The sequence below is a fragment of the Notamacropus eugenii genome, chromosome 4, assembly GCF_028372415.1.
Source record: "Notamacropus eugenii isolate mMacEug1 chromosome 4, mMacEug1.pri_v2, whole genome shotgun sequence".
NCBI lineage: Eukaryota > Metazoa > Chordata > Mammalia > Diprotodontia > Macropodidae > Notamacropus > Notamacropus eugenii.
In genome coordinates this window covers 182,325,970-182,342,687 of record NC_092875.1, presented here as the reverse complement: position 1 = coordinate 182,342,687, position 16,718 = coordinate 182,325,970, and the positions used below count along the sequence as shown (strand labels likewise).

General features: G+C 37.5%; 1 protein-coding gene across 2 annotated transcripts in view; it reads right to left on the bottom strand.

The window, feature by feature from the left end:
* SYCP2L (synaptonemal complex protein 2 like) overlaps nucleotides 1-16,718 on the bottom strand; it is a 71,074-nt gene that overhangs the window by 19,228 nt on the left and 35,128 nt on the right. For both annotated transcript variants that reach the window (XM_072603814.1, XM_072603815.1), the window contains exons 20-24: nucleotides 14,832-14,877; nucleotides 11,247-11,308; nucleotides 9,303-9,354; nucleotides 7,998-8,056; nucleotides 2,145-2,193 (exon numbers count right to left, since the gene is read on the bottom strand). In XM_072603814.1, coding sequence (XP_072459915.1) covers nucleotides 2,145-2,193; nucleotides 7,998-8,056; nucleotides 9,303-9,354; nucleotides 11,247-11,308; nucleotides 14,832-14,877 — 268 coding nt within the window. The remainder of the gene's footprint in view (nucleotides 1-2,144; nucleotides 2,194-7,997; nucleotides 8,057-9,302; nucleotides 9,355-11,246; nucleotides 11,309-14,831; nucleotides 14,878-16,718) is intronic.

The window sequence follows — 16,718 nt, the reverse complement described above, 5'->3', positions numbered from 1 at the left end:
TTTTTAAAGAAGTTTAGCTGAGAAGGGGAGGAAAGAGATAGGACAACAGTTATGAGATACAGTGAGGACATATGGTCTTTTAAACATAGGAGAAACTTGGAAAGAAGTTAGTATATAGGCAGAGATTAAATATTAAAGAGAAATGAATGACAATGGGGACAACCTGGTGAAAAAATGGGAGGAGATAATATAAAAGGTACATGTAAAGAGTTTGGCTTCAGTAAGAAAGTCACCTCTAAGAACTATTAAAAAATAATGACATAATCAACATCTTTGTGGTTCTTTGTATTAGGTTTTAAATCATATATTGTTTACAAATATAACAAGAAACTAACATTTAGTCTAGGTTTCAGTGAAGATTCACATTTTGAAAAGAAGGATAATTCAGCAGAGGAAAAGTAATTATTCTTGACTCAGTTAACCAAACCCATGGGAAATCTAGATGTTCTGACTACAACATTAATCATCTGATGAATGCTCATTCCAATTGCAGGACAAGTACTTTGAAGGAAAAGACGACCTTTGGTTTGCCATTCTTGTCAAACTAAACATAACCTTATAGAAACCATCACAAATTGGTTAACATGATTCAGTAGGAAGAACATTAGACCTATAGTCAACAGAATTGTTGTTCGTTGTCGTTCAGTTGTGTCTGATTCTTTGTGACTCTATGTAGAGTTTTCTTGGCAAAGATACTGTGGTTTGTCATTTTGTTTTCAAGCTTATTTTACAAATGAGGAAATTGAGGCAAACAGGCATAGACTTGCCCAGAGTCACACAGCTAGTATCTGAAGTTGGATTTTGGAAGGTGGGTCTTGCTGACTCCAAGCCTGGCATTCTATCCACTTCACCACTTACCAACCCAACCACAGTCACTTAACTATACTTAAGTCACTAACTCCTACTATTTGGGGGTTAACATCTTTGTGCTGAGGGGAGGCCCAGTTCTCCTCCCAATCTCTCTCTCTCTCTCTCTCTCTCTCTCTCTCTCTCTCTCTCTCTCTCTCTCTCTCTCTCTCTCACTCACTCACACACACACACAGTTATACACAAATTGATAACAAAGAAAACAACCACAAAAGGAGCTTTCTGAACCAATATGCCTATCTTCTCCCACTTCTACATTAAAGAGAAAAATTATCCAAAGTCATGAAAGCCAGTGTTGTACATTCTGGGGTATAAGACAGAAACTCCATATTGCTATCAGACCTCCCTCATTCTCATACTTCAAAGAATCTGTGATCTCATGATTTTAGGGAGAAATGCCTGGCACAAGTAGATACTTTATATACTTATTCCTTTCCTCTTCCCTTTATGATGAGATCCTAGGTCCTTTCATCTTCATGAAGATGAAAACGTTTGGCTGGTTGGAACATGCACCATTTGGGAGGCAGCTTTATCTATAATCAAATTTGATCATATTTATAAAGCTGCCCCCAAATAGTGCATATCCTAATCCTGCCAAATTTTCTTATCACACAATTCTTGCTCATGAGGCTCCATAAACCCTACATGGAGGGTCCACCCAAGGTATGGGAGGCCTTTTAAGACTCTATGAGTATCAGAGCAGCAAGATTTGAATTCAATGCTTTTTCTGCTATACCATGCTGCCTTCTGGTCTCAATCCAGCTGCTCTTTCCATCTTCATTCTCTTATTTTCACCTTCTTACATAAGAAAGGTTACAAGGAAGCAAGATTCTGGAGTCCAAATGTTGCAATTATGCTGTCACCATTGATGAACACAGTTTGCTATACAAATGAATATAGTTCTCTTCTCCTTTGTATCTGACTTAATTATATCTCACTTTCTATAAACTCACTATTTCCTTCAAGGCTGCTTGTTCCTTTTTTTTTTTTTTTTGAAGATGATACTGAACATAGCTTTCCCTCAATTTATTTAAACAGTATTATATGCATTCCTATGCTTTTTTGCCCCACTCTCATTTAAAAATGGTAGGGAATGTGAAGAGATATTAAAGAAACCATATGCTAAAAGTCATTGCTTCCTTCCTAAATTATCCATTTGAAGCACATGATATACCATTTTAAAAGTCATTAATTTTAGCAGTCAATATGGTCCAGAGAGAGGAAAATCCACTGACTGTATAAGTAAAAGAAGTTTACTTGGTATAAGCTGTACTTACCAACTTTGTTTTTCCTTCACTTTTGTAACTGCTGAAAGTAGAGTTATCCCTAGGCAAAAAGTATAAATTAAGTGAATTTTACATTATATATCTCCCACTCACTGACCCAGTATTCTCTCATGGCTGCTTAGGAGTCAAATTTTAGATCTCCACAAAGCTTTACCTTCTCTGGGTAGTGCCTATGCTTCAGACCTTTCCAATTCCATTCCCCTTTTCTTTTTTTTTTTTCCATTCCCCTTTTCAAAGCTTCTTATTATATCCCATTCCCTCAGACTCTCTGATAGGGGACAGTAATCATATAAACTAATCCATTTACATATGTTGATGAATTATACTTTCTGGTCAACATATACATTTTAATAATAATAACTAGCATAGCACTCTAAAAATATGATCAATTTTATCCTAACAATAACCCTGGGAGGTACATATTAGCTCTATTTTACAGATGAGGAAATTGAGGCACAGTTCAAATGACTCAGCTAGGATCACATAGCTAGTGTACGAGTCTAAATTTGAACTTAGGTCATTCAGACTCCAGGTCCAGCACTCTGTACTCAATGCCATTTAGCTGTCTTAATAAAGGTTTTCTGTAAACATCATACTTTAACTCAAAGACAGGACATCAACAATGGCAATTTCAGTAGAATAGGAAATATTTTTGAGTTGGGGCCCTGAAGAAATGACAATATTGGTGGCCTAATCTGCCTCCTTTAGGATTAGTCTTGCTTGAAAATAAGACAAACTGGGACAGAGGCAAGATGGTGGAGTAGAAAGATGAACCTGTAGAAGCTCTCCCCCACAGCCCATAAAATACCTTTAAAAAATGACTATAAACAAATCCTAGAGTAGCAGAAGCCACAAAATGACAGAATGAAAGAGATTTCCAGCCCAAGGCAGCCTAGAAAGCCAACAGGAAAGGTCTATTGCACCTGGCACAGAGCAGAGCACAGCTCAGCATGGACCATGTGATGCAGCAGGGAACAGGCTTCAGGGAGCCACCAACAGCAGCAGTTTCCAGACTGCTAAATTCACAAATGCCAAAGACACCTTCAAAGGGCAGTGAGAAAGTTCTTTCACCCAGGAGAAGGGAACGCAGTCTAGACCACTGGCAGCAGCCACTGCAGCAGCAGTGTCCATTTCTGGAGCCCTCCACCTAAAGCCCCTGGGGAAACTGAGGTGCTGTTCTGAATCTCAGCCCTGAGTGGCAGCCCTGGGGTGAGGAGAAGCATTGGAGGAGGTTGTGGAGAGGGAATTCTACTCACAGACTCTGGGCAGAAAACTTTTTGGTTGCTCCCAGACCAGTGCACAGGCCAGGAGAGGAGTAAATTCCCCTCTCTTGATAGTGTCACCTTGGAGGAACTGAGAACTTGAAGGTCCCCAGAGTATGCCCTCCTCTTGAAAAAGGATTCAAAAGTCAAGTAACTGGCTGGGAAAATGCCCAAAAAGGGGGAAAAAATAAGACTACAAAAGGCTACTTTTTTGGTGAACAGGCATTTTCTTCCATTGTTTCAGATGAAGAAGAACAATGCATACCATCAGAGGAAGTCAAGGCTTCTGCATCCCAAACCTCCAAAATAAATATGCAATGGTCTCAGGCCATGGAAGAGCTTAAAAAGGATTTTGAAAATCAAGTAAGAGAGGTGGAAGAAAAATTGGGAAGAGAAATGAGAGTGATGCAAGAAAATCATGAAAAGAGAGTCAATAGCTTGTTAAAGGAGACCCCAAAAAATGCTGAAGAAAATAACACCTTGAAAAATAGGCTAACTCAATTGACAAAAGAGGTCCAAAAAGCCAATGAGGAGAAGAATGCTTTAAAAAAGCAGAATTAGCCAAATGGAAAAGGAGGTTCAAAAGCTCACTGAAGAAAATAGTTCTTTAAAAATTAGAATGGAGCAGATGGAAGCTAATGACTTTATGAGAAACCAAGAAATTGCAAAACAAAACCAAAAAAATGAAAAAATAGAAGACAACGTGAAATATCTCATTGGAAAAAACAACTGACCTGGAAAAGAGATCCAGGAGAGACAATTTAAAAATTATGGGACTACCTGAAAGCCATGATCAAAAAAAAGAGCCTAGACATCATCTTTCATGAAATTATCAACAAAAATTGTCCTGACAATCTAGAACCAGAGGGCAAAATAAATATTGAAAGAATCCATTGATTATCTCCTGAAAGAGATCCAAGAAGAGAAACTCCTAGGAATATTGTAGCCAAATTCCAGAGTTCCCAGGTCAAGGAGAAAATATTGCAAGCAGCTAGAAAGAAACAATTCAAGTACTGTGGAAATACAATCAGGATAACACAAGATCTAGGAGCTTCTACATTAAGGGATCAAAGAGCTTAGAATATGATATTCCAGAAGTCAAAGGAACCAGGATTAAAACAAAGAATCACCTATCCAGCAAAACTGAGTATAATACTTTAAGGGAAAAACTGACCATTCAATGAAATAGAGGACTTTCAAGCATTCTTGATGAAAAGACCAGAGCTGAATAGAAAATTTGACTTTCAAACACAAAAATCAAGAGGAGCATGAAAAGGTAAACAGGAAAGAGAAATCATATGAGACTTACTAAAGTTGAACTGTTTACATTCCTACATGGAAAGACAATATTTGTAATTCTTGAAACTTTTCTCAGCATTTGAGTAGTTGGAGGGATTATATACATATACATACACACATACACATATACACACATACATATGTATATAGACAGAGAACACAGGGTAAGTTGAATAGGAAGGGATGATATCTAAAAAAAATAAAGTTAAGGGGTAAGAGGGGAATATATTGGGAGGAGAAAGGGAGAAATGGAATGGGGCAAATTATCTCTCATAAAAGAGGCAAGAAAAAGCTTTTTCAATGGAGGAGGAAAATGGGGGAAGTGAGAGGAAAAAAGTGAAGCTTACTCTCTTCACACTTGGTTTAAGAAGAGAATAACATGCTCACTCAATTTGGTATGAAAATCTATCTTACACTATAGGAAAGTAGGGGAGAAGGGGATAAGTGGGGTGGGAGGATGATAGAGTGGAGGGCAAACAGGAGGAGGGAGTAATTAGAAGTAAACACTTTTGGGGAGGGACAAGGTCAAAAGAGAGAACAGAATAAATGGGGGTCAGGATTGGATGGGGGAAAATATAGTTAGTCTTACACAACATGAGTATTATGGAAGTCTTTTGCAAATCTGCACATATATAGCCTATATTGAATTATTTGCCTTCTCAGTGGGGATGGGTTGGGAGGGAGGAAGGGAGAAAAGATGGAACTCAAAGTGTTAGGAATAAATGTTGAGAATTGTTTTTGCATACAACTGGGAAATAAGAAATACAAGTAATGGGGTATAGAAATCTATCTTGCCCTACAAGAAAAAGAGAGAAGATGGGGATAAGGGAAGGGAGGGGTGTGATAGAAGAGAGGGCAGATTGGGGGAAGGGATAATCAGAATGCATGGCATTTTGGGGTGGGGGCAAGAGAGAGATGGGGAGACAATTTGGAACTCAAAATTTTGTGGAAATGAATGTTGAAAACTAAAAAAAAAATAAATACATAAACAGGAAAAGAAGACAAACTATATATTTATTCTGACCTTCAAAAATGTTCTATTCAGAACTATGGTAATCCTTATAAACATTTCCATATACAAAGGACAGAAAAGGCAAATTGCATATAAAACAGTGACAAAGTGTTTTGTTTAGTATGTAACTTAACAGAGTAGTATCAACATTACCTTGCTTATGACCCTTTCTGAACTTCATCCTTGTTATTCTGACCTTTCCAAGTAGAACCAAGGGCCCTGGAAAGGACATTGGACTGGAAGCCAAATTAAAGTCTGGCCCCGCCAATGCCAATATGTGATTGCAAACAACTCATTTCACTGCCTCATCTTCTTCACCAGGCAAAGGGGAAATTTTAGTTGCCCCATCAGTCTCACAAGTTATGGTCAAATGAGGTTAAGTAGGCAAAAGTGATTTTTGAAAAAACCAAAAGCTCCTCCAAAAGATAATTTACATAGCATAGCATAGCATAATTTGACTTATTAGTAAGCTCAAAAAAAGTGAAAAGTCAAAGAGGGAAAGTAGCCATGGCAAAGCTAGTTGATTTAAGTGAGAGAGGTACACAAAATCCCACATTTATACCAAAGTTCATGAGGTCACTTTAAGTATGGGAGCTATATTGTCAGGAAAATTTCCTCTCAGTTATAGCTGTCCTAACATAGAATGGGTTACTCCAAGAGGTGAAGACTCCCCTTATCTTGGAGGTCTTCATGCCACACCACTTCTTAAGTATGTTATAGCGGGAAGTTCTTTCACTGATTATCTAGACTCAATGGCCACTGGGATCCTTTCCAGCTCTCAAATTTCAGGATTCTGTGACTATGGGAAATAAAGAGTACTATATTTACCTAAGTGAAAGATTTCTTCTCAGAAGAAAAATTCTAGAATTAAAACAGAAAGATTCAAGGCTCTGTGATTACAATCACCATTTCCTCTAGTTTCTAAGAATCAGATGAACTGTCATTGATTTCAGATATAATCTCTCCCCTGCAATGCCATTTGATTATAGAGCCAGGGCTAGAAGAGGCCTGGTCATCTAATTTGAGCTTCTCATTTTACAAAGACTAGAGAGTCAAAATGACTTGTCCAAGGTCACCTAGGTAAAGGACAGAAGCTGGATTTGAACCCAGGTCCTCTGACTCTAAATGTGTCACTCTTTTTGCTGTATACACTGCCTATATGATACTTTAAGTAGATAAAGGAAGATTAGACTGGCAATTACACCCAGTTGCATAAAGACAGATGGAATGAGAGTGGGAAGTCTGATGTCTTGTTTCTTCAAATGATTCCAATACCACTTCCACATCCCAACAGGACGACCCTCCTTTAAGTTCTGATAATTCAACATATTGTAAAAGTGACCTTGAGTTGTGAACATCATGTAAATGAAGTCCAATCTTTGGCAAGTCCTCCCAAGCTTGTTACTCAGTCGTGTCCAATTCTTTGGTGACCCTATTTAGGGTTTTCCTGCAAAGATACTGGAGTGGCTTGCTATTTCCCTCCCCAGTTCATTTTACAGATGAGGAAACTGAGGCAAACAGGGTTAAGTGACTTGGTCAGGGTCACACACATCTGAGGACAGATTTGAACTCAGGAAGATGAGTCTTCCTGGCACCAGGTCTGGTACTCTATCCACTGTGCCACCTAGCTGCAAGCTAGGAAGAGTTTAAGAATATGCTCAGCTTTGAGCAACATCCAACATCTGAGCTACCAGTTAGTTGCAAACAACAATAATAAAAGCAGTTAACGTTTACATAGTATATACTATGTGCCAAGCATTTGTACTTTACAATTATCACCTCATTCAATCTTCACTACAAGGAGGAGGTAGATGCTATTATCCCCATTTTATGAAGAAACTGAGACAAATGAGGGTTTAAGTGATTTGCAAGCATCTGAGGTTGGATTTGAACTCAGGTACTTCCTGACATAAGGTCTAATTCAGAGAGGCTTATCTCCGAAAGGATTTTGCCACAGAAGCTCCTGGATACTCTCTCTCAAGGCAATCTTCCATGTGGGAATACCAACCCCCAGAGAAATCATGAATCATTTGAGATATTAAAGTAATCTACCACCTGTGATAATAAAAAATAGGATAGTGAATATATACCTTTGAATGCCAAGTTTTTAAAAAAGTAAATAGTGGTTTGACTCCAACTATAAGAGACAGATTGCTTTCAGAATGTCAATTTATGAGCTCTCTACTTTTCTCTCCAAAACTGTAAAAGATTCTCTGAAATTCTTCGTAGCTCTTATCCTATAGTAGACTAGCAGAGTCACCCACAACACACCTCTTTTTCTTCTTGGATGACCCTTTATGGCTGAGAATCCTCTGCTTTGCTTCAACAACCTGGAACACAGACCAAGGTAAATCACACTTCAGTCTCCAAAAGCATTTTTATGTAATTCTCATGTTTTATGGAAATGTCTTATCACTTTTCCTAACCTTCCTAAATTGCTAGTACATTTGAAAGTGATAAATTCTAACATACATCAAAAGAGAAGTTTGTTTTTTAACAACAAAATCCTTTCACGTAAAATTATAATTATCTATAGTACTTAAAAGGAAATTGAAAAGTATATGATCTTATGAGAATATAGTACTATTGAGCACTGGTAGCTTTTTGGACTCAGATCTTTCAGGCAGAGGAAAAGAAGTCATTTTCTGCTGGGGATATAAGAAGTAGCCCAAGAGGTAGGAGCTATGCCCTTCTCCATTTTGTAGGATGCACTTAATAAAATCATGTGGACTTTCTCAAAGCATAATTGAGTAAAATTTTTCTTTCTGGTAATATGGCTTAATAAAAGGAAAGCTTGCCTTGGAGTCCAAGAGGTAAGAGCTATGCCCAAGAGGTAGGAGCTATGCCCTTCTCCATTTTGTAGGATGCACTTAATAAAATCACGTGGCCTTTCTCAAAGTATAATTGAGTAAAATTATTCTTTCCGGTAATATGGCTTAATAAAAGGAAAGCTTGCCTTCGAGTCCTTAAGACCTGGGCTCAAATCACACCACTGACACACACTGGCTGTCCGATCCTGGGCAAGTCACTTAAACTCTTAGTGAAGCAAGCAACTCTATTAAGTTTCGATAGAGGGAGGCTTCTCACTCGGAGAGCTGCAAACCAAAATTTATCTTGGAGATGAGAGCATAGCTGCATTGCGATGCTGAATACATTCTTCCAAATGGCCTGGTACTGCAAGAATTTGGCTACTTTTTTGTTGTTTTGTAGCTAGAATAATCTTGAATAGAAAAACCACTAATGGAATATTTTGAAAATGTTCAGTTTAAACTCCGATTTTTTCCTGACACTCAAGATTAATGCTAAAAACATTTAGTTTAATATTCCATGGATTGTCAGACTCTCCCAATTTCCATGCAATACTATGAGTCAAAAAATAAGTAACTAGAAGGGAGAAATTTAAAATATTCCAGTTGATATATGTTAGAGACCTTGAACAAATAACACCTAGTGATTACAATTAACTGTGAACACTGGCTACTACACAGGTAAGCTCTTCTTGTAAAATGGTTTCAAACTTGCACAGAGCTTGAAAACACAAACCAAAATGCAGAGTGTTCTTTTATGTCAGCTTACCACTTGAGAGTACATAGCATCAGAATAGCTTCCAAAGTCATAAGGATTCTCTCTGGAAAGAAAAGGCAAATTTATCAAAACGTATAAGATGCAAAGACAAATTCACAACAGTTTTGTAGTTAATGAGCATAATAGTGGGGAGTATTTAGGGGACAACAGTAGAGAGCATTTAGGGAAGTCCAGTTGGGAAAGTGAGTGTGAGTGTGAGTGTGAGTGTGAGTGTGTGAGTGTGTGTGTGTGTGTGTGTGTGTGTATAAAAGAACTAAAAGCTACTACCTGATTATAGCTCAATAACCAGCTTAAAAATATTTGAATAAATATGGGGGGGGGGCTGTGTGTGTCACTTTTAAGCCTTTGGTTCAAAATTCTTGCAAAGTTCAATTGTTTTGCTTCAATATAGACATACATTTCAGTTTTTGAAGCCTTTATGAGACAATTAGACTAGTGATTCTCTTAGATATGTGCAAAATTTCAGTTAAAATTGCACTAAATTGTACTGAAAATTGCAATGAACTTAACGTACGTAATCACATGCATAAGGAAGTCTCTTGGATCTTTCTAGTTTCTAGTATTCTGAGTTTCATCATGATCTTTGCCATGAACAACCACCAAAAAAAAGTTTGAGAACTACTGTTAGATAGTTGCACTACTCTACCATCTAGTGGAACAAGTTATGAACTGAAAGGTCTTTTTGAAGAGTGGTAACTTTTGGGTCAAAAACACTATCTGAATGCCACTGGTTAACAGAGAAAAAGGTAGCAACAGCTCAGACTTCCCTAGACAGCCTTATAAAGAGTTCTTAGACATGAAAATCCCTAATTGGACTTCTAGAGTCTAAAAAAAGAGGGGGAAAGAATTTACTAAACTTACTTAAATCTTGAACATTATTTTTTAAGCAAACATATGATCGCTATATTTTTGTGCTACTGTACATATACTTCATAGCAGAGGTGTCCAACTCCCTATTGATGGTCTCTGAGTGAGGGCAGGGTTGAGGGGAGGTGAGTCAGGTTAAAACTAGGAAATGTTTCACTAAACAAAAAATAAAATGCAACTTAAATAATGCTGATTTGTGATTTTCTAATTTACTATGGTCAGCAATTTGTAGTTTATAAACTATTTTAAAATTATTTAAATATGAAAAACAAATTAACACATTAACAACACTGCATATTCCTGCAGTGGTATGGAAGAAGAGTCCTAGGACCCAACACTGCCTTTCCCCCCACCATGGGATATTGGGTTGTTTTTCAAAGATTATTCCTTTGCTGCTAAACCTGTGATAAAAACTTTAAACCATCAACATATTCAGAATAGCGATGCAATTTAAAGTTTTTCCTCATTCCTAACCAGGTACAAGCATTTGAGGTAATAAACAGGGTAGTAAGTATTTGAGTTTCAGCCCATTTTCTCTCTCCCTCAAAGGCACTGATCAAACCCAAAAACTTAAATAGTAAGAAATAATTCAAACTATTAGAGTAATTTTAATGTTAATTCATTTAAATATGTATTAATTACCTACTATGTGGGCACCATACTAAGCTCTGAGGGATATGCAAAAATGAGAGCATCAAATCCCTTGTCTTCAAAAAATTACGAAATCTAGAGCAGGATATGACATGCGCACAAACAGTTCCAGTCTAGTGGAGGATATGGCCAAGGAAACAGCTTCTACATTAACTGTTAGGATCCTCTTACCTGGCACATTACCAGGCCAAGATCAGGGTCCCTTTTCTACTGTACCCAACCATCCCTGACAGCTGTGCTTTTAGGGCATCATTGTCTCATATGATAAGCTGTTCTCTAAACTCTTAACTTGCTGCACATAAATTTTCCTTTGTTCCTATTTAAGAAGAGGTTGCTTTAAAAAAATTTTATATTCTAAAAGCAAGTGTATGACATTAAGACTTGACTCTAATGCTAAATAAACAAGGGACATCATACTTTGTTTCAGGAGTGTTCTTGCTCCAGCTTGTTCCTTTTTTTCTCTTTTCTGAACCATCAGCCTGAAAAAAGTTAATAATGAAGTTAATAGTGAAATAAGCCAAAAACTAAAGGCATTGATAGCAATTATTATTCCCATTATTTATGAAAACGTCTATCAACACAGAAATGATCATAAATTGATGCAGGATTATGTGTGGGATATGTAATTATGTAATTGTAACTAATTAAATGAAAAAATAAAATGCGTATCATATGGAACACAGAAAACCAGAACTTAAATAATAAGAAATAATTTGAAACTGTTAGAGTAATACTAATGTTAATTCTTTTAAATATGTATTAAGCACCTACTGTGTGGGCACCGTAGGAAGCACTGAGGAATATGTAAAAATGAGAGTATCACATCCCTTGTCTTCAAAAAGATTACAAAATCTAGTGTAGGATATGACCTTTGCATAATTGAGTACAATATGGAGTGTCCCAAAAATTTTAGCGCAGTTTTAATAGCTTCAATAGCTTAAAACCTCAGAATGTCCCAAAAGTTTTAATGAGGTTTTTAAAACTACAATAACGTAGAACTGCACTAAGGCTTTCAAGATGCTCCATCTAACATAGGTCATATTATACTCATAAAAGTTCTTGGTTCAGTACATTTAACCTGTCTATCCCTACTCTGTTGCAGGCCCAAGTTCTTAACGTAGCAAGGCATCAAACAAACAAGGTAACAGTGTGTCCGTGTCATCACAGAATTGAGTCCACATTCTAGTCTGAGAGCTGTCGGCTACTTAAGAACTCTGTGATTTCGAACAAAGTAACCACCTCTTGGAGTCTCAGTTTTCTGTTATAATATAAGGGAAATATTTGTCCTCCCTCCCTCAGAGTTATTGTAAGGATCTACTGGGATAAAGTATTTAAAGTTCTGTATTGAAGTGTCAACTATTATTATTTCTTGAACAAGTAGGTAAGCAACAAATCCCCATCAGCACCATCTCTCCTCACCTTAAACTTTTCTCATCTTTTGATTTGTGTGAAAACTGAATTTAGGTGAGGCAGAGCTGCGCAAGGTCATTGGTTTCACTTTCTCCTCCAGTCATCACAGTCCAGTAACAGGACAGAGTCAAGACAACAGATAATGTCTCGAGATGCACTGGATGACCTTGGTGTCTTCAATGTCTAACCAAGCCCTAAGCTCTCCACATCACCTGCTGTAGCTGCCTTCACTGCCGCTGGAACAAATTGTTCTCATCTGTTCAGTTCCCCCAGGGGAAATAGTCATATGTTTGGGACAGACACCTCCCTCCAACTCACTAATGCGTTTGAGCCACAGATGAGAGGTAGGTGGAACTGGTGGACACCAAAGGTGGAAAACAGCCTTGAAAAGAGCTTGACAGCCTTTACACCAGATATACTAGTCTTCCCTGTACACACCCTACATTCCTCCTTACCTTAAACTAAAGCTAAATCGAGGTTCTGTCTGGCAGGGTTTTTTTTTAATTTTTCATTAAGCTCAGAAATCTATTTGAAAGGTAAGATGTGCCATCAACTCTCAACTTTTCTTACAAGAAAGACTAAGGGATAGCAGACAAGGAAAGTATCTTGGAATGCTAAGAACGTAATTGAAACTGACATTTAACAAGAGAAAATGGATATCTGAATCATCTCACTGTGTCACTAACCCTAAGTCTCAGTAGACATTTGGCAATAAACTTGTGCTTATTCCAAAATCCATACCACCTCGGAACCTTTAATCCTGTGAAACTTGAATCTGACCAGTGCTAGAGGATCTCTAACCAGGAATATGAAATGCTATGAGGAAGAGAAAGGGATTGCTCTTGACTGGGGTGATCTAGGAAGGCTTCATTGAGGAAGTAACATTTTAGCTGAGTGCATAGGTAGAGATAGGGAAGAAAGAGTAAACATTGTAGGCAATGGGAACAGTCCAAAGTAATATGCTATGATGTCACATTTTACTGTTTCTACATCAACAATGGGGCAGTTAGATGGCACTGTGAATATAGCCCTGGAGTCAGGACAACTCATCTTTCCAAGTTCAAATCTGGACTCTGACACTTACTAGATGTGTGACCCTGGGCAAGTCATTTAATTCTGTTTGCCTCAGTTTGTGCATCTGAAAAAGGAGCTGGAAAATGGAAATGACAAACCACTCCAGTATCTTTGCCAAGAAAACCCTAAACAAGGCTATGAAGAGTTGGACACTACTGAAAAACAACTGAACAACAATACCTTACTATCTTTTATCAGACCTCATCTCTCTTTTCATTCAGCCACCACCTTAGTTCAAGCCATCTTCATCTCACTTGGATTGCTTAGCCTCCTATTTAGTCTCTGTGCCTCAAGTTCCTTCTCAATTCTTCCTCCACACTGCTGCCAAAGGGATCTGATCGTGAAATGCCCCTATTCAATTTCAGTGGTTCCCTAATGATTTTGCAAATAGGAACTCTTCTGTTTAGCTTTGGAAAGTATTATCAATCTATCTTTCCAGCATTCATACACATTACTTCCCATCCTGTATTCTTCAGTCCAGCCCAATAAACCTTGTCTCTTTTAATCACAGTGGAGATATAAGTATAGATGTGTATGTGTGTAAATAAAGGTGTCTGTGTAAATAAATGTGTGTATACATACACACACACACAAAGAGAAAGAGAGAGAGAAAGATACCCCCAAATCTTCATAACAAAGAACCAGAAATTAAGTAGATACCCATCAACTGGGAACTGGCTAAACAAGTTGTTATATACAAATATTTATTGTGCTATAAAAAAAAATATGATGAATACAGAGAAGCATGGGAAGACTTACGTGAATTGGTGCAGAGTGAAGTAAGCAGAACCACAAAAACAATGTACACAAATAGCTACAACTATGTAAAATCGAATGAATTTTTTAAAAATCTGGTTTTTTAATTTTCCTCAAGTACATTGGGAGATTCAATTGATGAAGGGTCACTGTTTAAGTATTTGGAGTTTAGCCCTTTCCAAAGGTGCAATCAACAGCCTCAGTGGCAGCAACTTCTGCTACTGGAGGACTGCAAGCAGAGCTAGATGATCACTTGTTGGGACTATTGTAGATAAAAGTCATGATTTGGATTAAGGTTAAATTCAATAAACATCCTTCTCACACACTCACACACACCACACCACACCACCTGCTCCCAACCCCCAACAATATTTTTAAGTGTCTTATAAGACACTTAACACACATTACCTTAAAGCCCATAACAACCCTGTGAGTCAAGTACTAAAGGAATACAAGCATTTTACAGATGAAGAAATTGAGGCACAGAAAAATTAAATGACTTACCCATGCCACACAACTATTGTCAGTGGTGGGATATGAACTGTATCCTTGACTCCAGCTAGGTTCATCTCTCCACTCACTATGCCATACTGTCTATTAAATTACTTATAGGGTTCTTTCTGACCATAAGTCCAAGATTCTTTTCCAACGAAAAATAATTTGTTCCTAATTAATGCAGTAGAGTGAAAGATTTGAGATTTGTACATGAAGCACGTACACCTGGGAAGGCTCTGAAGTGTACCTACTGCTTCCTTTACCTACCTGCAGCGCACCCTGCTGGACAGCTTGAACAGCCACAGGTGAGTTGCTGTAGCAAGCATAAACAAAAGAACAGAAAAAAAATCACAAATCCACATTGTATGATATTAAAGCTTTTTTAAAGAGAGAGATTTGAGTAACCAATGTATAAAACAGATCCCCCAGTGAAAATGGGATGAGTAGCTAATAATGTTAAATTCACATATACATAGCTCTTTAGAGTTTACAAAGCATCTTCTTCATAACAATTCTGAGGTGTAAGAAGTGTAGATATTATAGCTATCTTACAGATGAAGAAACTGAGGCTGTGGGAGGGTAAGTGAATTGCCCTGGGTCACCCAATTCAAATGTCAGAGGCAGTATTCAAACCCAGGTCTCCTGACTCAACGTTCAATAACTCTATCATGTTGAAGGCTGGAGATGTTTCATTTTTTACTTTGACTTTGTATCCTTGGGGTCTAGTAGGGTGCCTGGAACATATTAGATGTATAAAAGATGTTTATTAATCAATTGATGTCATTCTAGCACTTAAAAAATGAAACTCTGTTAAGTTTTATGTATGCATGTACACATATATATTCCTATATAGCTTGTCCCTAAAGTCTTAATATAGTTCTACACTACTATTCTAAACAACTTGTATATGCATACATATGTATATGTATGTACATACATATATACACATAAATGTGTATATGTGTTGTGTACATACATGCCTATGTGTATATATACATGCATACACACAAACACACATGTATATTCTCTTGATAGATCTTATCTTGCCAGTTCTGGAAGGTAGGCACTACAAATATTCCTATCTCCATTTTACACGTGAAATTGAGGCCCAGAGAGTTTAAACAATTTGCCCATCCTTGGTCCCACCAATAGCAAGTATCTCGGTATATCTGTCCTCAACTTCAAGACCATTACTCTTTCTGCTCTATCACACTTCTTCTCAGAGCTAATAGTTTTGAGTACTACCCTGCTCAAAAAAGGAGTCCTTTCCAATTAATTTATGAAATATGAACACAGTGATGGTTTGAAACATTTAGTCTCTTAAGAGGTAAATACCCATTTGCCAAAGAAGCTGTAGCTCTAAAATGAAATTATTATATTAATACTTCATTGTCATCATCTCTTATAATTAACTGGACCTAGTCCCCAGTTGACCTCTCAATTAGGCAGGAACAAACCCCAGGAAAAATGCTAAAGTGAGAAGTTTACTTTCAACTTCATTTCCCAGTACCCTTTCTTCCCCAAAACTAATGCCCGCCTTACAAATCACATGAAGTTTCATTTGAATGCAGAAATATTTCAGTGCATAGAATGATTTGTGGTATAGTGGGTAGGGCAGTGGATAGAGTGCCAAGTGTAGAGTCAGGAAGACTCATCTTCCCTCAGTTCAAATCTGGCCTCAGAAACGGGACCCTGGGCGAGTCACTTAACTTTGTTTACCTCAGTTTCCCCATCTATAAAATGAGCTAGAGAAGGAAATGGCAAATCACTTCAGTATCTTTGCCTAGAAAACCTTAAATGAAGTCACAAAGAATCAGAAACTGAAATGACTGAACAAAAAAAAAAAAGTACGTGATATTGTTTTGTCTATAACTCATGAAGACTGTTAATCACTGAATGGAAGGATCGGGATCTGTTGAGAGTGAAGAAAGAGACCCACACTAATCAGAAATATCCATCTTTAGTTTCAGTGTATACAAAATGAACCAGGCCATGAAATGGAACTGAACATCCTTCTATATATATTCATTGTGCTTATGCTGCCTCCAGAGTTCCCAAGCCCTTCCAACATGGCAACCTGCAAGAGACTACTTTATATGTATTCTAAACCTACTTTTTTTCTCCATCAAAATGAACCAATCTCTTGCCCCAGTT